This window comes from Salmo salar, chromosome ssa20 (genome assembly GCF_905237065.1).
Source record: "Salmo salar chromosome ssa20, Ssal_v3.1, whole genome shotgun sequence".
In the NCBI taxonomy this organism is placed as follows: domain Eukaryota; kingdom Metazoa; phylum Chordata; class Actinopteri; order Salmoniformes; family Salmonidae; genus Salmo; species Salmo salar.
The window spans coordinates 65,508,937-65,532,242 of NC_059461.1; the positions used below are offsets into that span (position 1 = coordinate 65,508,937).

At 44.4% G+C, this 23,306-nt stretch overlaps 1 protein-coding gene across 1 annotated transcript; it reads right to left on the minus strand.

Annotated features, from left to right (window-relative positions):
* Window positions 1-3,730: 3,730 nt before the first annotated feature.
* Window positions 3,731-22,982, minus strand: LOC106581168 (pre-rRNA-processing protein TSR1 homolog). The gene is given in 16 exon segments (XM_045703393.1): window positions 3,731-4,310; window positions 4,420-4,494; window positions 4,763-4,903; window positions 5,335-5,451; window positions 5,668-5,800; window positions 8,766-8,876; window positions 8,954-9,134; window positions 10,101-10,306; window positions 14,206-14,387; window positions 14,598-14,745; window positions 17,652-17,729; window positions 17,731-18,113; window positions 18,333-18,519; window positions 19,033-19,116; window positions 19,418-19,521; window positions 22,828-22,982. Coding segments are annotated over 16 exon segments (2,427 nt in total). The 5' UTR covers window positions 22,946-22,982; the 3' UTR covers window positions 3,731-4,131.
* Window positions 22,983-23,306: the final 324 nt, after the last annotated feature.

Here is a 23,306-nt window from a genome sequence, read left to right on the forward strand (position 1 = left end):
TTTAGGCTGGGTTTCTGTACAGCACTTTGAGAATATCAGCTGATGTACGAAGGGCTATATAAAAATAAATTTGATTTGATTTGATGATGTCTGCCATCTGCCCGGTACAGTTGAAACAGGGATTCATCCGTGAAGAGCAAACTTCTCCAGCGTGCCAGTGGCCATTGAAGGTGAGCATTTGGCCACTGTAGTCTATTACGATGGCGAACTGCAGTCAGGTCAAGACCCTGGTGAGAACGACGAGCATGCAGATGAGCTTCCCTGAGACGGTTTCTGACAGAATTTCTTCGGTTGTGCAAACCCACAGTTTTATCAGCTGTCTGGGTGGCTGGTCTCAGATGATCCCGCAGGTGAAGAAGCCGGATGTGGAGGTCCTGGGCTGGCTTGGTTACACAAGGTTTTCGGTTGGAGGCCGGTTGGACTTAGCGCCAAATTCTCTAAAATGACGGCTTATGGTAGAGAAATTACCATTAAATTCTCTGGCTATAGCTCTGGTGGACATTCCTGCAGTCAGCATGCCAATTGCACGCTCCCTCAAAACTTGAGACATCTGTAGCATTGTGTTGTGGCAAAACTGCACATTTTAGAGTGGCTTTTTATTGTCCATTTACATTTACATTTAAGTCATTTAGCAGACGCTCTTATCCAGAGCGACTTACAGTAGTGAATGCATACATTTCATGCATTTAAAAAAAAATTAAAAATTGTACTGGCCGCCCGTGGGAATCGAACCCACAACCCTGGCGTTGCACACACCATGCTCTACCAACTGAGCCACAGGGAAGGCTTGTCCCCAGCACAGGGTGCACCTGTGTAATGATCATGCTGTTTAATCATCTTGATATGCCACACCTGTCAGGTGGATGGATTATCTTGGCAAAGGAGAAATGCTCACTAACATGGATGTAAATACATTTGTACAAAACATTTTAGAGAAATGCGCTTTTTGTGCATATGGAATATTTCTGGGATCTTTTATTCTGGGATCATTTTACATGTTGCATTTATATTTTGGTTCAGTGTAATTGTGTCTTATCATTAGGTGAATGTCAATGGCAAGTAGAAGTAATAAACATTTTTAAATTAACATTTTTGGTAGACAGTTTCATTATTTTGAGGTCTCCAGAGTTCACTCTAAAATAGTCTATTAGCTAGAACGGGAAAGGTATCTTGTCGGCGTAGAGAGTGTTTTGCTGTTGTAAAGCAAATTTTTGCCAATTCTACAGTTTGGCATGGAGCTGAGAGTCAATTTAGCAGTTTTAAAGCTAATTTCCTGCGATTCTATGCATTTTGCCATTGCTAAGGCTATGTTCTTCTACTCAAACGTTAGAATAAAATCAATGGGTATGTGGCCTGAATGCCCGTTTAAAAAATATATATTATTATCCCTGACTGTCTAGTTTTTATTTTCATTGTTTGTTCTCAAAAATGGTATTAATAAAAAATATATATAGTTAAAAATCTTTTCTGCATGCTTTCTATCTGGTTTTGGTCGTTTAAGTTGACACAAACTGTTTTTCAGTGTCAACTAAATTACCACTTAGATGGCCAGCTTAAGAATTGTCTATACAGAAAAACCCTGTAATTAGCACCAATAACTGTAATTTCCTCCATATTAAAGGGATAGTTCAAGAATTTGGCAAGGAAGCCCTTTATCTACTTCCTCAGAGTTGGATCAAAGGAATAGCTAGCATGCTAACTTTTCCTGTAAACTTGCAGCCATTGCGCTAACGCTAGTTAGCATTGGCTTGTGAAACTACCTATAATGTCCTTCATACTGGACACAGAAAAATACAAATTGTATCCACGATGGTATGTATTCTGTTTCAGCTAGCAATATTCATAAAATCATTATTTTTCACAATCGTGGACCCCTTGCTGTACCTCACTTGCAGTACCTCAGGCCAATTTTAAAATCCCCAGTCTAAGAGATCATTGTTTTTTCTTAACCTAAGAATGCATAGTGTTTGTGAGTGTGATTTGCTCACCCTCACAGCCTTGGAGTCCCAGGCTGGTGTGAGAGGCCCAGTCAGTCTTCCTTCTCTCCCTCTCTTCCCTCTCTGTGTTTTATGGGCTGTGTGCTGCGGTGCAGTGACCTCCCTCTCACCCCGGTGCCACCCAGCCGGTGCGGGATTCAGGCGTGCTCGGCCCCTGCCAAAACCCCACAGCGCCACATCTGCTATCCATAAACGCCAGACACTCTCGCTTTCCTTCTCCCTCACCCACACCACCTAGCTCTCCCTCTTCCTCTTCAGCTCTTATTCTAATTTCCCAGTTCTATAGATCCCTTTTGCATTCTCTCTCTCCATCTCTGGTTTTATTCAGTTTGAACACCCCTAGACGGGTTCTTCCCTTATCTCTCTCTCCTTGACCAACCCCTCCCCCTCTCTTTATATGCATCCAACGGAAAAATCTCTCACCCATTATATCTTCAGTGGGAGCCAGCTAAGTGTGGTGGCAGTGAACTGGGAACCACAGGACATTCCTGCAGCAAGCAGAGCAGACCTCAGTCAGTCACGTTAGTCAACTCCTTCTGACCATGGCCAGCACCCAGCAGTACCAAGCACACACTTCACTTATTTTTGGGCTGGATTGAACCGCGTTACCACATCGCCGTTGGTCCCTAAACAACTGCATTTTTATCTGTTTCAAATTGATAGTGTCGGCGGGAAATGTTGTGTACGCTGTCTATAGACATAGTCCCATTCTTTTACATGTGTTACTTTAAGGACAATCTCCATGGCGGGTGGGGATATTGGGTCCCCCCCCTCCTGATCATGAACAGCTAGCTAGAACAGCCACACCACACCCCTTCCTTCAGCTTTAAACAAGATGTGTTCAACACATCACTGTTCAGTGCCCTTGCCTCCATCCACACGAGTAAATCAAAAAAAGCTTATAATGTAGTGTTTCAGCAAACTGTCCAGGGCTCCCGGCGTGCCCCCCAAAGCAATAAAGAGGCATTACTTGTGCGATTGTTTAATCTTTATTTTTCAACTTTTTCCACACTGAAATCAAATTCGCAGTATGAAAAAATGTACAGTGAACTTTTGATCCCCTCCATTTCTTGGATCATGTTCCGCTCCTCCGACCCCAAGTCTTCACCTTCTAGTTTCCCAGACATATTGGCATGCCTCTTTGGTGCAGTCCCAAAAGAGACCCCAGATGAATAATGGAGCTGCAAGCATGCAAGAGTGCAGTTTTATGATAAATATTACAATTCATAAATCACTGTTTCTCTGAGGAGCACAAAGCATGGGATGAGGATGGGGAGGGATGTAAAACTGTTGAGCGTTGGGGATCCAGAGAGACCAACATGGGGTCACACGCTCTCTGCTTGAGTCTGACTGGTGATGAAATGGAGTGTGTGGGGGGGGGCACTGTGTAAAGGTCTGAGACCGTAGCTAGCGTGGAGGATATAAGCAGTCGACCAAGTGTTTATAATAAACTTTTTCAATCAAATAAATTAATTGAAGAGGCACAAATTGTTTAGTCAGCAATGTACACTATCTGTATAAAATAAACAAAAAAACAATTACTATATGGGAATAAAATGTTAGACCTAAAGGAATGGAGGTGGAAAGAGCTGGAAAAGACTTCCCCAAACAGAGTGAGCAATGGACCTAAATAGGAAAGGCAAGCTAGTTCATCCAAAATTGTGATCATTGTTGTTCAGATGATCTATTTCTGTCTAATTCATGTGCCAAACATGTTGAAATTGAGAATGGAATCTGTACAACAGTTTTATTGATCTGAACATGCTCTCTGATTATGCCTCAACATTGTCTTCATGCTTTTTTTCACGTTTTTAGTGTTTGAGTACAGGGACATGACAGTGCATAGCTCTCAGATAATCAGTGAGTTCAGTTCCACCCAGTTATCAGTCACTGCAACAGAGCCTGTTTCCTCTTACACACTGCTGCCATCTAATGGCCAGGAAATGAACTAACTGAACCACAAGGACGTTTTCTAATTAAATAAAAATAAACAAGTGATTTGGTCTAATTGCTTTTATTTAATACAAATGACAATCCATCTCTTGGAGTGAAAATGTCATTGCCACAGTCCATGCAAGTCCATCTCTACAGACTCCAAAACCCATATAGTACACCTCTTGCAACAGACCACCACCTACTCCATGTCAAAATCATCCGGCATCTGAATCCCTTCTCCCTTGACCCAGGGCAGTGGCAGAGGTATATAGGGGTCATACGTCCAGCGAGGGTAGACCCTCTTATACATGTTCATCATGACAGTATCCTGAGACCGCATCTGGCTGTCAAATACACAATTCACGTGTCCATGAGTACCTGAAAAAAATACAGGTTTAGGTAAAGTATTCACACAATTGCTCAATGAAGGCAACACATTGTTTCATGTCACTAAACAGTATTGACAATGTTTGTGTTTTCTCTGTACCTAGGGCCTCCTTGATGTGTCCTCTCCGACCCCACTTGGTTCTCAGCTCAACAGGCTTAAACCACAGGATGTCATCTACCAGAGAGAAAAGAGCAGAGGTCAGTTAAAATGAAGATACATCATGTAAACCACAGGTGAGTCAGAGCCACTTCCTACATCGCCATATTGGTAGTACGATAGAAGTTGTGGGCCAAATGGTACAGATTCTCTATATAGTGCACTACCTATGGGCCCTGGTCAAAAGTAGTGCACTATCAAAGGAATGGGTGCCATTTGCGACAGACTGACAAGTTATGAGGATATTATTGGGAAACATGTAGTGCTCAGCTCAGTGACCCCTCACCCCTGTTGAAGAACATGTATCTGCAGACAGCGGACCGGCGGTTGATCTTGAAGGGGTGTCCACTCAACACGATCTTCTTCAGCACCACACGCTGGGGGTCACAGCTCAGTATACTGCCTGTACCCACCAGGTCCTGCATGCCTGGGGCAGACAATTGTATTTATTATTATTTATTCACTTTTATTTAACTAGGCAAGTCAGTTAAGAGCTAATTTTTATTTACAATGACGGCCTACCCCGGCCAAACACGGATGACGCTGGGCAAATTGTGCACTGCCCTATTGGACTCCCAATCACGGCCGGATGTGATAGAGCCTGGATTCGAACCAGGTACTACAGTGACACCTCTTGCACTGAGATGCAGTGTGTTAGACCACTGCATCACTCGGGAGCCCAGGAGAGATACAGGGTCAAATACAGGTAGAGATACTAATTGAGCCACACATCAGATACACAAACATTTATATGGACACAGAAGCAAAGAATGGCAGTGTGTTCCTCTGGCCTTCCCCATCTTCAAACAGGTAGAGACATGCTAATTCAGCCAAACATCACTCTATCCAGGCCCTTACCATCCTCCCTCTGTCTGAAGAGCAGTACCCCAGCGGTGGGGAATGTAATGGGGGCGTATACAGAAACCACCGTGGGGGCGTCGGCTCGAAGGAAACGCTCCAGCTTGTGCTTGTCGGCTGGCGAGAGAGCCAATCACAGGTTAGATACAACACTTAGACGAACACTGACTGTAGACATGGTTCCATCACTTGCTTTGTTAATGCTAAAGTGCTGAAAGCTAGCCAACACACAATACTCCAGTCCCCACAGTGTCAGCATATTTGCCATACTTTTTATTCAATAGATCATTTTGTTCAAGACATAAATGGTGCAGTTTAGCCAGGTTCCCCAACCTGATGTGTGCTGGGAGAAGATAGGGCAGGCCCGGAACCTCCTGAATCCACAGTGGAACACCAGCGCCTCTTTAGACTTGATAGGGTCTGTGTTGCTGGGGTGTCTCCTCACCAGCATGTGCATCACTGACATCTAATCACAGAGTATAGAAAGAAACCAAGGGGTAAGGAACTGGAACAATAGTTTCTAATGAACTATAGTGTTAAGACCATAAGCTAGGGTTGTTAGAATTATAACTTCTATCTATCTATATACAGTGCCTTTGGAAAGTATTCAGAGCCATTGACTTTTTACACATTTTATTAAGTTATCCTTATTCTAAAATGTTTCCCTCATCAATCTACACACAACACCCCATAATGACAAAACCAAAACAGGATTTTAGAAATGTTAGCAAATTTTATAGAAATAAAAACTGAAATATCACATTTACATAAGTATTCAGACCCTTTACTGAGTACTTTGGTGAAGCACCTTTGGCAGCGATTACAGCCTCAAGTCTTCTTTGGTATGACGCTACAAGCTTGGCACACCTGTATTTGGGGAGTTTCTTTCATTCTTCTCTGCAGATCCTCTTAAGCTCTGTCAGGTTGGATGGGGAGCGTTGCTGCACAGCTATTTTCAGGTCTCTCCAGAAATGTTTGATTGAGTTCAAGTCCGGGCTCTGGCTGGGCCACTCGAGGACATTCAGACTTGTCCCGAAGCCACTCCTGCGTTGTCTTGGCTGGAGCAGGTTTTCATCAAGGATCTCTATGTACTTTGCTCCGTTCATCTTTGTCTCAATCCTGACTAGTCTCAGTCTCTGCCGCTGAAAAACATCCCCACAGCATGATGCTGCCACCACCATACTTCACTGTAGGCATGGTGCCAGGTTTCCTCCAGAAGTTTACACTTGGCATTCAGGCCAAAGAGTTCAATCTTGGATTCATCAGACCAGAGAATCTTGTTTCTCATGGTCTGACAATCTTTAGGTGACTTTTGGCAAACTCCAAGCGGGCTGTAATCCTTTTACTGAGGAGTGGCTTCTGTCTGGCCACTCTACCATAAAGGCCTGATTGGTGGAGTGCTGCAGAGATGGTTGTCCTTCTGGAAGGTTCTCCCATCTCCACAGAGGAGCTCTAGAGCACTGCCAAAGTGACCATAGGGTTCTTGGTCACCTCCATGACCAAGGCCTTTCTCCCCCGATTGCTCAGTTTGGACGGGCGGGCAGCTCTAGGAAGAGTCTTGGTGGTTCCAAACTTCTTACATTTAAGAATGATGGAGGCCACTGTGTTCTTGGGGACCTTCAATGCTGCAGAAATGTTTTGGTACCCTTCCCCAGATCTGTGCCTCGACACAACCCTGTCTAGGAGCTCTACGGACAATTTCTTTGAATCATTCCAATCAATTGAATTTACCACAGGTGGACTCCAATCAAGTTGTAGAAACAACAAGGATGATCAATGGAAACAGGATGCACCTGAGCTCAATTGAGTCTCATAGCAAAGGGTCTGAATACTTAAGTAAATAATGTATTTCTGTTCTTTACTTTTAATAAATGTGCAGAAATGTCTAAAAACCTGTTTTTTCTTTGTCATTATGGGGTATTGTGTGTAGAATGCTGAGGATTTAAAAAAAAAAAAATCTATTTTAGAAAAAGGCTGTAACGTAACAAAATGTGGAAAAAGTCCAAGGGTCTGAATACTTTCCGAAGGCACTGTACACATGCACACAAACACACGCAGACACGTTCAAAAGTATGTGGACACGTTCTCGTCGAACATCTCATTCCAAAATCATGGGTATTAATATGGAGTTGGTCCCCCCTTTGCTGCTATAACAGCATCCACTCTTCTGGGAGGCTTTCCACTAGATGTTGGAACATTTCTTTGGGGACTTGCTTCCATTCAGCCACAAGAGCATTAGTGAGGTCGGCCACTGATGTTGGGAGATTAGCCTGGCTCGCAGTCGGCATTCCAATTCATCCCAAAGGTGTTTGATGGGAATGAGGTCAGTGCTCTGTGCAGGCTAGTCAAGTTCTTCCACACCACTCTCGACAAACCATTTCTGTATGGACCTCGCTTTGTGTACGGGGGCATTGTCATGCTGAAACAGAAAAGTGCCTTCCCCAAACTGTTGCCACAAAGTAGAAAGCACAGAATCGTCTAGAATGTCATTGTATGCTGTTGCATTAAGATTTCCCTTCACTGGAACTAAGGGGCCTAGCCCAAACCATGAAAAACAGCCCCAGACCATTATTCCTCCTCCACCAGACTTTACAGTTATGCATTACACTATGCATTCGGGCAGGTAGCGTTCTCCTGGCATCCGCCAAACCCCGATTCGTCAGTTGGACTGCCAGATGGTGAAGCGTGATTCATCACTCCAGAGAACGCGTTTCCACTGCTCCAGAGTCCAATGGTGGCGAGCTTTACACCACTCCAGCCGACGCTTGGTATTGCGCATGGTGATCTTAGGCTTGTGTACGGCTGCTTTGCCATGGAAACCCATTTCATGAAGCTACCGACGAACAGCTATTGTGCTGACGTTGCTTCCAGAGGCCGTTTGGAACTCAGTAGTGAGTGTTGCAACCGAAGACAGTCAATTTTTGCTACACCCTTCAGCACTTGGTGGTCCTGTTCTGTGAGCTTGTGTGGCCTACCACTTTGCGGCTGAGCCGTTGTTGCTCCTAGATGTTTCCACTTCACAATAACAGCACTTACAGTTGACCGGGGCAGCTCTAGCAGGGCAGAAATTAGACAAACTGACTTTTTGGAAAGGTGGCATCCTATGACAGTGTCATGTTGAAAGTCACTGAGCTCTTCAGTAAGGCCATTCTACTGCCAATGTTTGTCTATGGAGATAGCATGGCTGTGTGCTCAATATTATATACCTGTCAACAACAGGTGTGGCTGAAATAGCCACTAATATGTAGGGGTGTTCACATACTTTTGTATATATAGTGCATATTTATAATATACAAATATATATATTCAGAATTTCTATTATTCTGTAGTTTGTCTACACTTTTAACAACATATTTAACAGCAGAAATGGGTTACAATTCTTAACTTTCAGACTTAAGACATTCATTCAGGAGTATGCCAATACACTATACCTTCTGTTCATGTGGCAGTAAGGAGACCAGCACCAGAGGCCTGCCTGCCTGGACACTCTCCATCACCGTGGGGGGAACATCCACTACATGGAGGGTCACATACCAGCCCACCTAGAGAGCAGAGCAGGGTTAATGGATGGGGGGGGGCACAGAGAGGGGACAGGGTTGAAACAGGATGTCACACACACACACACACGGCAGACTCTTAAAATGGCCCCCTCTTCCTCCTGCGCAGCCTCAGCCAGTACGCGGCGGCGTGTGCGCTCAAAGCTCTGGAACTGGAAGATGCGGGAGTAGTCTGCAGGCAGGTTCTCCACGGGGTCCCAGGGGGAGGAGCGGAAACTCTTCAAGCCCCTGCAACGCTGGAACCTGAGCACACAGGAAATTAGCAACGTCAACGTATAGCTAAATAATTACGCTGGGCCAAGACGTCCTGGAAAGTAAAGTTTGGGCGTTAACGGCTCGAAGGCATTGTCTACTACATATGACCAGATGTTTCAGACAAGTTTGGTACATTCCTCCCTCCTCAGACTTTCCCTTGAGTGTTGCTAAAGGAAATGTTACATCTTGGAGTGCTTTGACCCTTTGACCAGAGGCCAGGATCAAGTCACTGGCTGGAAATGAGCTGTTCATCAAGGTTATCACATTCTGCCTGACCATTTTTCCAAATGTAAATATAAACTCAACGTACAGGTAACCACCAAATAAAGGAAACACTTGAGTAAATGAGGGACACAAAGTATATCAAAAGCAGGTACTTCCACACGGGTTTGGTTCCAGAGTTAATTAAGCAATTAACATCCCATCATGCTTAAGGTCATGTATAAAAATTCAGAAATTGCCATTATTTTGGTTACTATGGCTAGAAGAGAACTCAGGGGTCTCAAAAGAGCATAGGGGGTTTAAACGGTGTGTGTCTCAGTCACCAGATCTCAACCCAATCAAACACTTATAGGAGATTCTGGAGCGCCTGAGACAGTGTTTTCCACCACCATCAGCAAAACATCAAATTATGGAATTTCTCGTGTGAGAATGGTGTCACATTCCTCCAATAGAGTTCCAGACACTTAGAATATATGCCAAGGGGCACTGAAGCTGTTCTGGCTCATGGCGACCCAACGCCCTATTAAGACACTATGTTGGCGTTTCCTTTATTTTGGCAGTTACCTGTATGTGAGCCATGGGTCGACTGTGGATGTTACATGTCTTTTTCATGGATCGTTTGAATGGTTTTGCTGTGTTGTAGCCTACATTAAGAGCAGAGGGTCCTGTACAGTACTGAAGGAAAAGGGGCCACTGTGTATTTGATAGACAATATGATAGTCATGCCCTTACCTGTTCTTAGCCGATTGGTCTAGAGGTGTGTCCACTTCATCTGGGAACATCTCATTGGCCCGAGCCTCCCGGTAGCGTTTTAACCCCTCCCCTTCCTCTGCCTCGTCCATGTGCTCATCATAGCGCTGGTCTGATCCACCCTTGTTTGATGTGGAATTCAGCTCGTCCTCCTCATCCTCCTCCGAGCCACAACCTGAGGCAGCATCCTAAACCAAATGGAAAAAGACAGGATGTTTCTACTAGGGCTGGGAATTGCCAGGGATCTTTTAATACGATATTATCACAATACTTAGGTGCTGATACGATATGTATTGCGATTCTCACGATTCTATATGTATTACGATTAGATAATGTGATTTTATTGTGATTCGATGTTCCAAGCATATTGCTCACTATATGTCTGCTGCAGATGGACAAGAGACAGAGCCATGAGAAAACGAGTTTTGATCAGACATTGAATTAAAAGTGCTGAAAACAAAATTGGCTCCCTATTAAACAAGCTATGAAGGAAATATGCTGGAATTTTGGTGAAAGTACAGCCATCTGGCGCAAAAATAATATTGCGATATTGTCAATACGATATATCGTCAAAAATAATATCCCGACGATATGCAACTGTATCGATCCACACCATCACTAGTTTCTACTGTATAGATACTGTACATACTACATCATATACAGGACTTTTTCCACATTTTGTTAGGTTACAGCCTTATTCTAAAATTGATCAAATTAGTTTTTTCTTCAATTTACACACAATACTCCATAACGACAGAGCAAAAACAGGTTTAGAAATGTTTGACAATTTATTAAAAATAAAAAAACTTAAATATCACAATTATATAAGTACTCAGACCCTTTCCTCAGTACTTTGTTGAAGCACCTTTGGCAGCGATTACAGCCTCGAATCTTCTTGGGTATGACGCTACAAGCTTGGCACACATGTATTTGGGGAGTTTCTCCCATTCTTCTGACAGAGCTTGAGAGGATCTGCAGAGGTTGGATGGGAGCGTTGCTGCACAGCTATTTTCAGGTTTCTCCAGAGATGTTCGGTCGGGTTCAAGTCCGGGCTCTGGCTGGGCCACTCAAGGACATTCAGACTTGTCCTGAAGCCACTCCTGCGTTGTCTTGGCTGTGTGCTTAGGGTTGTTGTCATGTTGGAAGATGAACCTTCGCCCCAGTCTGAGGTCCTGAGCGCTCTGGAGCAGATTTTCATCAAGGATCTCTATGTACTTTGCTTCGTTCATCTTTGCCTCAATCCTGACCAGTCTCCCAGTCCCTGCCGCTGAAAAATATCCCCACAACATGATGCTGCCATCACCATGCTTCACTGTAGGGATGGTGCCAGGTTTGCTCCAGACGTGACGCTTAGCATTCAGGCCATAGAGCTCAATCTTGGTTTCATCAGACCAGAGAATCTTGTTTCTCATGATCTGAAAGTCTTTAGTTGCCTTTTGGCAAACTCCAAGTGGGCTGTCATATGCCTTTTACTGAGGAGTGGCTTCAGTCTGGTCACTCTACCATAAAGGCCTGATTGGTGGACTGCTGCAGAGATGGTTGTCCTTCTGGAAGGTTCTCCCATCTCCACAGAGGAACTCTAGAGCTCTGTCAGAGTTACTATCGGGTTCTTGGTCACCTCCCTGACCAAGACCCCCGATTGGGAAGGGAAAGGGGATACCTAGCCAGTTGTACAACAGAATGCATTCAAATGAAATGTGTCTTCCGCATTTAACCCAACCCCTCAGAGAGGTGCGGGGGGGCTACCTTAATCTCAGTTCGGCCGAGCGGCCAGCTCTAGGAAGAGTCTTGCTGGTTCCAAACTGCTTCCATTTAAGAATGATGGAAGCCATTGTGTTCTTGGGGACCTTCAATGCTGCAGAAATGTTTTGGTACCCTTCCCCAGATCTGTGCCTTGACACAATCCTGTCTCGGAGCTCTACGGACAATTCCTTCGACCTCATGGCTTGGTTTTTGCTCTGACATGCATTGTCAACTGTGGGACCTTCATATAGACAGGTGTGTGCCTTTCCAAATCATGTCCAATCAATTGAATTTACCACAGGTGAACTCCAATCAAGTTGTAGAAACATCTCAAGGATGATGAATGGAACAGGAGGCACATGATCTCAATTTCAAGTCTCATAGCAAAGGGTCTGAGTACTTATGTAAATAAGGCATTTCTGTTTTTTCATTTTGTCATTATGGGGTATTGTGTGTAGATTGCTGAGTATTTATATTTATTTAATCCATTTTAGAATAAGGCTGTATCAAAATGTGGAAAAAGTCAAGGGGTCAGAATACTTTTCGAAGGCACTGTATGTAATGTAAACTACTGGTCTTAATTAGGTTCAAGCCAAGGGCATTATACTATTTATAAACCTAATGGTGTTGGCCCAAGGAAGTTAGAAGAAGTGTACAAGTGGTTCTCACAGAAGTGGCATTACAGTAAGCAAGAGATACATGAGGGGGGAATCCACACTGCATGGGGTCGATTCACAACCTTCAGAACAACTCCAGCTGTAATAATAATAATAATCATGATCATCCCCAGCCCATTGTTAACATCTCCTAGATGTTAAATCCTGTCTAACCCCAACATCAAACACATTCTAATAACGATTAAAGAAAATAAATGGAGCTGAACCTTTTCTCCAAAGACGAATTTCCCCCTTTCTTTCAAGCAGGGCTGTTATAAATAAATGGTCGTCCCTCCCTTGGTCCAGACAGGAAGTTGTGTCCGCGGAGCAGGAAGTCAGGTGGCTTCTCTCGGGACCCTTGCTCCAAACACTATTGTTGCCACGGTGAGCAGCCTGGTATTACAGCCCAGAGGCAGACACTGAGAAAACAAACAGTGGTGCTGCGCCGCAGACCAACTACGGGTTACGTATACACTGTTTTGTTCCACCCCCAACCACACACCGTCCGGCGCCCGCAACTTTTTTTCACCACCAATCACTGTCCTGTCTGAGCACCCTGACGTCTTCCGCATCACCCCACATCAGCTCAGACGTCTCAACAATCAACTTAGACTGTAGGATCACCCTCTTCTCCTTACACTACCCTGTCTGCTTACGCTTTCCTTTAGTGGTTTCACTATCGCAACAGGCGGAGGGTAAACAAACACGTAAACAAACACAGCAGTGCACCCAATGCCCTGGGACAGGACGAGGTCAGTGTAACAGTTGTCACTCTTTCTTCTGTATTAATGGCTACTCCAACTGAGTTGACCCTCACATTTATTTATGCACTGTCTATGAACACTCACAGGACTCCACACACTCACACTGACACCACAACACACACATAACATGCACACACATTTATACTAACTCGACACACACACAATCTTCATTTACACTGCTACTACTCTGTCATACATCCTGATGCCTAGTCACCTTACCCCTATACATATCTATCACTCCAGTATCCCTGCACATTGTAAGGCGTGGGTGTTGGTAGATGAGGAATCAAATGTAGGAGAACAGCGATTCGGTGTATGGGCTTTAATAGGCTTCCACACAAAACGACAGCCAACCCAAACAGCGCACAGAGCGCACAACAAAGCAAAGTGCCCCAAACACACGGGACAAAACACAGCTTGCGCAAACATACGCACTACTGAAGAATGTGCAACAAACCGCGTGTATTCACGCACAGCATACAATGGGAAAAATAATCCCGCACAAAGAGCAGGCGGGCCTGCTGGCTAATAAAGCCCGCTAATAGCCCAACTAAAAACAGGTGCGCCTAATAACGAAAAGGGGGGGAAACAAAAAGGGAATCAGTGGCAGCTAGTAGGCCGGTGAGTCGTGACACACATTGTAAATATGGTACTGGAACTGACCCTGTATATAGCTTCTTACTTTCTCGTGTTCTTATTTCTAGTGTCTTTGCTTTTCCTTCCTTATGTTATTTTTACTATTACATTGTTTTTGAATACTGCATTATTGGGTTTAGAGTTTGCAAGAAAAGCATTTCACTGTACTTGTGCACGTGACAATAAAACTTGAAACTAATGCTGTATGTGCTGGAAAAATACATACATAAGTATTCTTCTGTGCAGACTTTTCAGTTTCCCAGGCTGTGGCTTGTACTCACTACTCACCACCTGAGAGTCAAGGTCCTCTCCATCTATGGATTCGGCCATCATCGCGTCATCATCCTCCTCATCGTCTGTGCTCACTTCATCCTCCTCGCCATTCTCATCCTCCTCATCCACAATCCACGTGGCCTGGTAGTCTGATATCCCCTTAGGCACCTTCATAACACGCTTGCTCTTTCTGACCTCTGAGGGAAGGACGAGGGGGGAAGGAGAACATTTATTAGAGAAGTTCATTACATTGTAAACCCAGAGACAATAATAAACTCAATGTGTTGACATGATCCAGTTCCAAGTACCCATACAATGGATGCCAACAACAGCACTGCGACCATAGATCTATCATGTAATTCAACGTAACGACCCTCAATAAAACTCTGTCCTCTCTCTCCCTTTACCTTCAGCCTCCAGCAGTTCAGTATCAGTGGGCCAGGTCTGCTCTCCATCCATGGGGTCTACCTCTGCCTCGGCCTGCAGACTCTCCCTGCGAGCTGGGTCTGCCTTCATCAGCACCCGCACTGACTCCACCTCATCAACACCACCATCCTGAAACACATAGAGAGCACAGTTAGCACGTACTGCCAACAAGCAGAAGCAGCACTGATAAATGCCTTCACTATAGTTTGTAAATGATTCATTAAATCACTGTCAATTTTCTATGTAATGATATCAGCCCGTGATAAGCTGTGACCATCTTCGTAACATTGCAAAAATCAGAAATGTTGTGCCCAAAAATGCAGAAAAGCTAAACGATGCCTTTGTCAATTCTAGATTAGACTACTGCAATGCTATACTCTCCAGCTAAACTGACAAATAAACTTAAGTTAGTGCTAAATACGGCTGCTAGAATCTTGACTTGAACCAAAACATTGTATCATATTACTCCAGTAATATTACTGACTTCCTGTTAAGGCTGATTTCAAGGTGTTACTGCTAACCTACAAAGGATTACATGGACTTGCTCCTACCCATCTCTCCGATGTGGTACTGCCATACATACCTACACGTACGCTACGGTCACAAGACGCAGGCCTCCTTATTGTCCCTAGAATTTCTAAGCAAACAGCTGGAGGCAGGGCTTTCTCCTATAGAGCTCCATTTTTATGGAATGGTCTGCCTTTCTATGTGAGAGATGCAGACTTGATCTCGACCTTTAAGTCTTTATTGAACACTCATCTCTTCAGTAGGTCCTATGATTGAGTGTAGTCTGGCCCAGGGGGAGCGAAGGTGAACAGCAAGGCACTGGAGAAACGAACCGTCCTTGCTGTCTCTGCCTGGCGGGCTCCCCTCTCTCCACTGGGATTCTCTGCCTCTGACCATATTATGGGGGCTGAGTAACTGGCTTACTGGTGCTCTTCCATGCCGTCCCTAGGAAGGATGCGTCATGTCCTGCAACGTGGTAGCTACGTTGCTATACTCAACTTGAGTGGGCTGAGTTACTGACGTGATCTTCATGTCCGGTTTTTATGCCCCCTCGGGCTATAGATCTTTGAGGGCTATACTCAGCCTCGTCTGAGGGTAGTAAGTTGGTGGTCTGTTGATATCCCTCTAGAGGTGTGGGGGCTGTGTTTTGGCAAAGTGGGTGGGGTAATATCCTGCCTGGTTGGCCCTGTCCGGGGGTATTGTTGGATAGGGCCACAGTGTCCCCCGACCCCCGCGTCTCAGCCTCCAGTATCTATGCTGCAATAGTTGAAGTCAGAAGTTTACATACACCTTAGCCAAATTCATTTAAACTCAGTTTTTCACAATTCCTGACATTTAATCCTAGTAAAAATTCCCTGTCTTAGGTCAGTTAGGATCACCACTTTATTTTAAGAATGTGAAATGTCAGAATAATAGTAGAGAGAATGATTTATGTCATCTTTTATTTCTTTCATTGCATTCCCAGTGGGTCAGAAGTTTACATATACTCAATTAGTATTTGGTAGCATTGCCTTTAAATTGTTTAACTTGGGTCAAACGTTTTGGGTAGCCTTCCACAAGCTTCCCACAATAAGTTGGGTGAACTTTGGCCCATTCCTCTTGACAGAGCTGGTGTAACAGAGTCAGGTTTGTAGGCCTCCTTGCTCGCACACGCTTTTTCAGTTTTGCCCACAAATTTTCTATAGGATTGAGGTCAGGGCTTTGTGATGGCCATCCCGATACCTTGACCTCGTTGTCCGTAAGCCATTTTTCCACAATTTTGGAAGTATGCTTGGGGTCATTGTCCATTTGGAAGACCCATTTGCGACCAAGCTTTAACTTCCTGACTGATGTCTTGAGATGTTGCTTCAATATATCCACATCATTTTCCTACCTCATGATGCCATCTATTTTGTGAAGTGCACCAGTCACTCCTGCAGCAAAGTACCCCCACAACATGATGCTGCCACCCCCGTGCTTCACGGTTGGATGGTGTTCTTCGGCTTGCAAGCCTCCCCCTTTTTCCTCCAAAATAATGATGGTCATTATGGCCAAACAGTTCTATTTTTGTTTCTTCAGACCAGAGGACATTTCTCCAAAAAGTACGATCTTTGTCTCCATGTGTAGTTTCAAACCGTAGTCTAGCTTTTTTATGGCGGTTTTGGAGCAGTGGCTTCTTCCTTGCTGAGCAGCCTTTCAGGTTATGCCAATATAGGACTCGTTTTACTGTGGATATAGATACTTTTGTACCTGTTTCCTCCAGCATCTTCACAAGGTCCTTTGCTGTTGTTCTGGGATTGATTTGCACTTTTCGCACCAAAGTACGTTCATCTCTAGGAGACAGAACGCATCTCCTTCCTGAGCTGTATGACGTCTGCGTGTTTATACTTGCGTACTATTGTTTGTACAGATGATCATGGTACCTTCAGGCGTTTGGAAATTGCTCCCAAGGATGAACCAGACTTGTGGAGGTCTACAATTTTGTTTCTGAGGTCATGGCTGATTTATTTAGATTTTCCCATGATGTGAAGCAAAGAGGCACTGAGTTTGAAGGTAGGCCTTGAAATACATCCACAGGTACACCTCCAATTGACTCTAATAATGTCAATTAACCTATCAGAAGATTCTAAAGCCATGACATCCTTTTCTGGAATTTTCCAAGCTGTTTAAAGGCACAGTCAACTTAGTGCATGTAAACTTCTGACCCACTGAAATTGTGATACAGTGATAAGTGATACAGTGATAAGTTAAATAATCTGTCTGTAAACAATTGTTGGAAAAATTACTTGTGTCATGCACAAAGTAGATGTCCTAACCGACTTGCCAAAACTATAATTTGTTAACAAGAAATTTGTGAAGTGGTTGAAAAACTAGTTTTAATGACTCCAACCTAGGTGTATGTAAACTTCCGACTTCACCTGTGTGTGCCGGGGAGCTAGGGTCAGTCTATCCTATCTTTTGTCCTGTGTGAACTTAAATACGTTCCACCTAATCCTCCCATTTCTCTCCCCTCCTGACCTGAGCCCTAGGAGAGAGAGAGAGAAACTGACCCACCTGCATTCTCCGTCTCCTTCCTTCCCAGGCTTGGCAGGACGAGCGGTCATAGAGTTGAGGGGAAGGGGGTCTATGGATGGGGGCATCGATCTGACTGAGCTTGAAGTCTCCAAACCCAGAGATGTGCACCAGCCTGTCCACCTGCAGAGGGCAGCCTCGGACATACCCAGACACACGCAGGGTCCCCAGGCCCGTAGGGGCTTCCCCTCTCCCTTTCTCAGAGCTGTTGGGGGTGTAGGAGACCTGCTGGGCTAGGAGGTGAGGTCGACGGGAGCGGAAGCCCAACCTCCTCTGCCTCTGTGCTCCCAGGTGTCTGAGCATCAGTGTGGCGTCCTGGTCTGAGTCCAGAGGGAAGAGGCGCACCCCAGGGAAGCGGATTTCGGATATCTTGGCTAGCGCCCGCTATGAGTCCGCACGCTTCTTCACTGCTAGGTCTGAAATGCCCTGACACACCAGAGCTGGGGGAGAGAGAAGTGCCAGTTATATAGAATATAGATGACAGTGGATGCAGAGAAAAAAGGGGTGGGGTAGTTGAGATTTGGAGTAAAGGAATCAGTATAATATCTACAGTATGTCATCTGCTAAACATTTATCTAATCAGCAAGGGGAGAGGACAAGTTGAAAAAAATCAAGTGCACTGTGAGCATCTTTTTTGGATAGCTTATATGGAATCTCACCATGGGCTGGAAGCCCCTGTGCAAAGAGACAGGAGAGGCAGTAGTCTCCATAACTGTCCCAGCCTTCTGTAGAGTCCAGCACAAACACCAGACTATCTGCTACCTTCACCACATCCAGTAGAGAGTGCATGTCAGCTGGAGAGAAAAGGGAGAGGGAGGGAATAGAGTCAGAGATTATGTTATCGGATTAGTACTAGCGTCGGCATCAAATGACGGCAGGTAGCCTAGCGGTTAAGAGCGTTAGGCCAGTAACCGAAAGGTAGTTGGTTCGAATCCCCGAGCAGACTTGGTGTAATATCTGTTGATATGCCCTTGAGCAAGGCACTTAACCCTAATTTCTCCTGTAAAGGAGTCAGCATGCTTCAGTTCGGCTGTTGCCTAGCCAAACTTGGCTAGCCGAACCAAACGAGTGCACTCGCATACTCCCTTAGAAAACCTCTGCTTAATTTTTTTTAAATATAACGACAATAGTACTGTTTGTCCATTTTGAGACGCCATAGCAAGTATACACTTCCTCAAAATAGTCAGAATTGATCTACGATATCTCAAGAAATCTATACTTAAATGATGTTTTTGCAGAGATCTTAGTAGCGCAATTTTACATCTAACTAAGATGTTTGGTGCAGTATTTCTCAATTAAAAAATGTGCATGAAAGTGAGTTGTCTCTCGTTGAATGACAGTTTATAGAAAAATCTCTACTGTTGACCAATCACCAACGAAGGAGCGTAGACTTTGGGGGGGGGGACCATCCCTGCTGCCCAGATGACGTTTCTCTGCCAGGACCTGGACAGGACAGACACGTAGCATTTAAGGTAGACTCAGCAATGTACGAAGTAATAGCAATATTGTGCTGATTTCCACAACAACTAAGAGTGCATTGATGCTGAACTTCTCCTGTTTTGGTACCATAGCTACCACGTTGTAGCATATACTCTGTGTGACTGTAAAGTCTTGCATCGCGTTCATCTCAATATGTGCGGTGCTGCTCGTTGCAATGTCATAAAGCTGACTCTACTTTTAACTTGCCTGATTTATACCGCTGTCGTTCTAAAGTGACATTGTGTCAAATGCAAGAGCATCTTACCAGGTCCTTCTTATTTTGCCACAGCTGGTTGGCTTTGTGTCGTTTGTCCAGCTTTTTCGCCTCCTTCTTCTGTTTTTTGGTAAGAGCCGTCACCGACACTCTTCCTGTTGGGGATGACATCATTCAAAGGTGAATGACAGATCAGGATGGAAACAAATGAAAGGGCATGGCTACCAACATGTGCACTAGCAGATAGACAATTACAGTTGATGTAAGGGTAATGGACTAAACGCCTCTCCATGGTGAAGGAGGTTTCTGATGATCCACCAAAGGTGTGGAGCAGAGACCAGGCTTTGTGGACTCTAGCTCCTACTACATGGACTTGCCCAAGGTCAATACTTCAAAAATGTAAATTATGAAACGCCTACCATGTACCTATGTTAGTCCTCTGTAGTTGCGTGCCTTTCATTGTTTGCTGAAATCTATACATTTTCAATAAGCGTTCATCAAATACAACCACTCTTTGCTCATTGCTGTTGCTCCGGAGTGGCGTAGAGGTCTAAGCCACTGTATCTCAGTGCAAGAGGTGTCACTACAGTCCCTGGTTCAAATCCAGGCTGTAGCACATCCGTCTCTGATTGGGAGTCCCATAGGGCGGTGCACAATTGGCCCTGTGTCGTCTGGGGTAGGCTGTCATTGTAAATAAGAATTTGTTCTTAACTGACCCAGCGTTGTAAAACAGGGGAAGGTGGTCCACCCACTTGTCCCACACTGACCTGATTGCAGCTAGCTTGTCTCTCTGCAGCCAAGCTGGCCTGGTGTCTCAGTTATCGAAGCAGATAATCCTGGAAATAATGTGGAAGTTTTCCAGAGACATTGTTGCACGGAAAACTTCTCTGCCAGTTTCTGCATCCCACAGGGATTCTGTTGATTCCCCATTGGATCTGAACACCAGCAAGGATAAGAACCCCAAAGTATGCATGTAAATGAGTTTGTTCCATCTCCTATCATCTCTCTCTCCAAAAACACACCTTCCCTCCAAATTAGTGCAGTCCAGAATGATTTTCTGGATGGTGTCTGGGATGAACAGTTCAAAAGAAGACATGAGTAACCGTCGGCCCCTTATCACATTGGCAGCCATGCGGGGTGGCTCATTCCTTGGGCAAGAAGACCATTTAATTTCAGAATTTTTTGATGTCCAGATTTCTTCTCCTGCAGGCTGCTGATGATCTGGTTCCCAACGGGTTGGTCCTGGGCTGGCTGCTGACGGGCTGGCTGAGGGTCAATCTCATCCTCTTCTTCCAACTCACTGTCAGACTCCGAATTGACAAAGACATGATCCTCATATTCGGAAAATTCTTCATCTTTCAGTGGAAGATGCTCCCTCCACACTAGCTCACACCAGCTCTCTCTGCAAAAATGATTTCTAAGGCCCTCTGAGGAGAGATTACCTTTGCCATACTGATTGATTGTGGTAAGGAGCCACACATGCAAAGCTATATATTTGTTGTGTCCCTCCCCCAATTTGCACCTGGCTGGGGTAGAGTGTGGGAAAATAATGTTTTTTTTTTTACAACGTATCAAAATAATGTACTGTAATAACATTGTACAGGTTCCCACAAGACATTGTGTAGTTTCACACACTACAAAGGGTAAAGTGTGCGAGAAAAGCAGGAGACAGGTTATTGGTGATGTGTTGAAACAGCAGGCCCAGGGAGGAGGAAGACAGAGTGAAGGCACACAGCAAACCTCGTTTCATTTTTACTGGTTTTCACCTACACACAAACACATACACTTTTATTACCCTCAGGTCCACATATGTAATATACATTTGTAGGGGGTGCACAGTGTGCACTCAATGAAAATGTGTTATTTTACATGTTCTTCCCAGAAAATGAGCAAAGGCCAATGAGTCTCAGGTTGAAAACAATTATTCATTGTATCATTTTTCTTTTAGTTGTCACGACATCCGCCGAGGTTGGTTGCTCTCCTTGTTCGGGCGGCGTTCGGCGGTCGACATCACCGGTCTTCTAGCCATCGCCGATCCACCTTTCATTTTCCATTTGTTTTGTCTTGTTTTCCCGCACACCTGGTTTGCATTCCCTCATTTCTCATCTTGCATATAACCCTCTGTTTCCCCCCATGTCTGTGTGTGGAATTGTTATGTGTAAATGTATGTGTACTCCAGGCTGGTTTGCGCCGGGTTATTGTAACCCATGTGTGTTTAGTTTTCTGAGTGCCGTGTTTTTGTTCGCCTCAATAAAGGGCTCCGTTTGCTACTCATTTCTGCTCTCCTGCGCCTGACCTACCTCAAATTTCAAATCAAATTTATTTTTATATAGCCCTTCGTACATCAGCTGATATTCTCAAAGTGCTGTACAGAAACCCAGCCTAAAACCCCAAACAGCAAGCAAAGCATGTGAAAGAAGCACGGTGGCTAGGAAAAACTCCCTAGGAAAAACTCCCTAGAAAGGCCAAAAACCTAGGAAGAAACCTAGAGAGGAACCAGGCTATGAGGGGTGGCCAGTCCTCTTCTGGCTGTGCAGGGTGGATATTATAACAGAACATGGTCAAAATGTAAAAATGTTCATAAATGACCAGCATGGTCAAATAATAATAATCATTGTAGTTGTCGAGGGTGCAACAAGCACGTCCGGTGAACAGGTCAGGGTTCCATAGCCAGTTATGCACTACCTGCAGCCAGTTATGCACTCCTTACATTAGTAAACATTGAAAATGGGTCCCACAGACCTGAACACAACAAGGGTTAAGCAAGTCAGCCATATCAGCTGTTTTTTTAAAGGAATTAAATTAGGCTGAATGAACTGTTTTGCTGCCAGACAAGACTCTGTTGTTAGCCTGGTGCGGCAGTGGTAAGGTGTTGGGACTGCTGTTGGGACAGTACGCCCTAACAGTTTGTGGGCATGGTTTTTCACCGTCACAGCGCAATTATTATTATTTTTATTTCACCTTTATTTAACTAGGTAGGCCAGTTGAGAACAAGTTCTCATTTACAACTGCTACCTGGCCAAGACAAAGCAGTGCAACAAAAACAACAACACAGAGTTACACATAAACAAACGTAAAGTCAATAACACAATAGAAAAATAATCTGTACAGTGTGTGCAAATGTAGAAGAGTAGGGAGGTAGGCAATAAATATGCCATAGAGGCGAAATAATTACAATTTAGCATTAACACTGGAGGAATAGATGTACAATTAATGTATTGTTTAGTGTTGTGCCTTTGCTGTCATGTATCCCCCCCCAAAAAATTGTGTTTGCCCCACCAAGATGTACATGCTAAAATCGACCACTGAAAGTATGGAGTTCCCACATCTGATGATATTAATTTGTCAGCTAACGTTACGTTCGAAACAGAATTTGAAGCACGTGTTCGGCAGCACAGCAGCAGCACGTCCATGGCTACAACCAGTGACAAAAAGGGACACATTCCTCCATCAAAACTTACCCTTGTTCTCCTGTTGGATTTCTCCTTTCGTCCGATGCTTGCCACGTTTATGTTCTTTATTTTTCTGTTGAAAAACTCTGGCTCTGTGGCCCTGCTGTTGTTCTCCACCAGACACCATTTTCGCCACGCTCGTTAGACGTCATGTGTCAGGGATTTCTTCGTCATCAGACGATATGGCGAAATCATCGTCGGAAAATGAGGACCAATATGCAGCAGAGTTGAGATAATTCATTTTTGAACATTTAATAAACTCAAAACGAACATACAAAATTAACAAAACGAACTCACGATTTACAGACAGTCCTGTTAGGCTCACTCACGCAAAACAAGAAACAATCTCCCACAATTACACAGACAAACACACCCAACCAATATAGGACTTCCAATCAAAGGCAACACCACACAGCTGCCTTCAATTGGAAGTCCACCCCAATTAACCAAACATAGACATACAACCAACTAGATCAACATAGAAATAC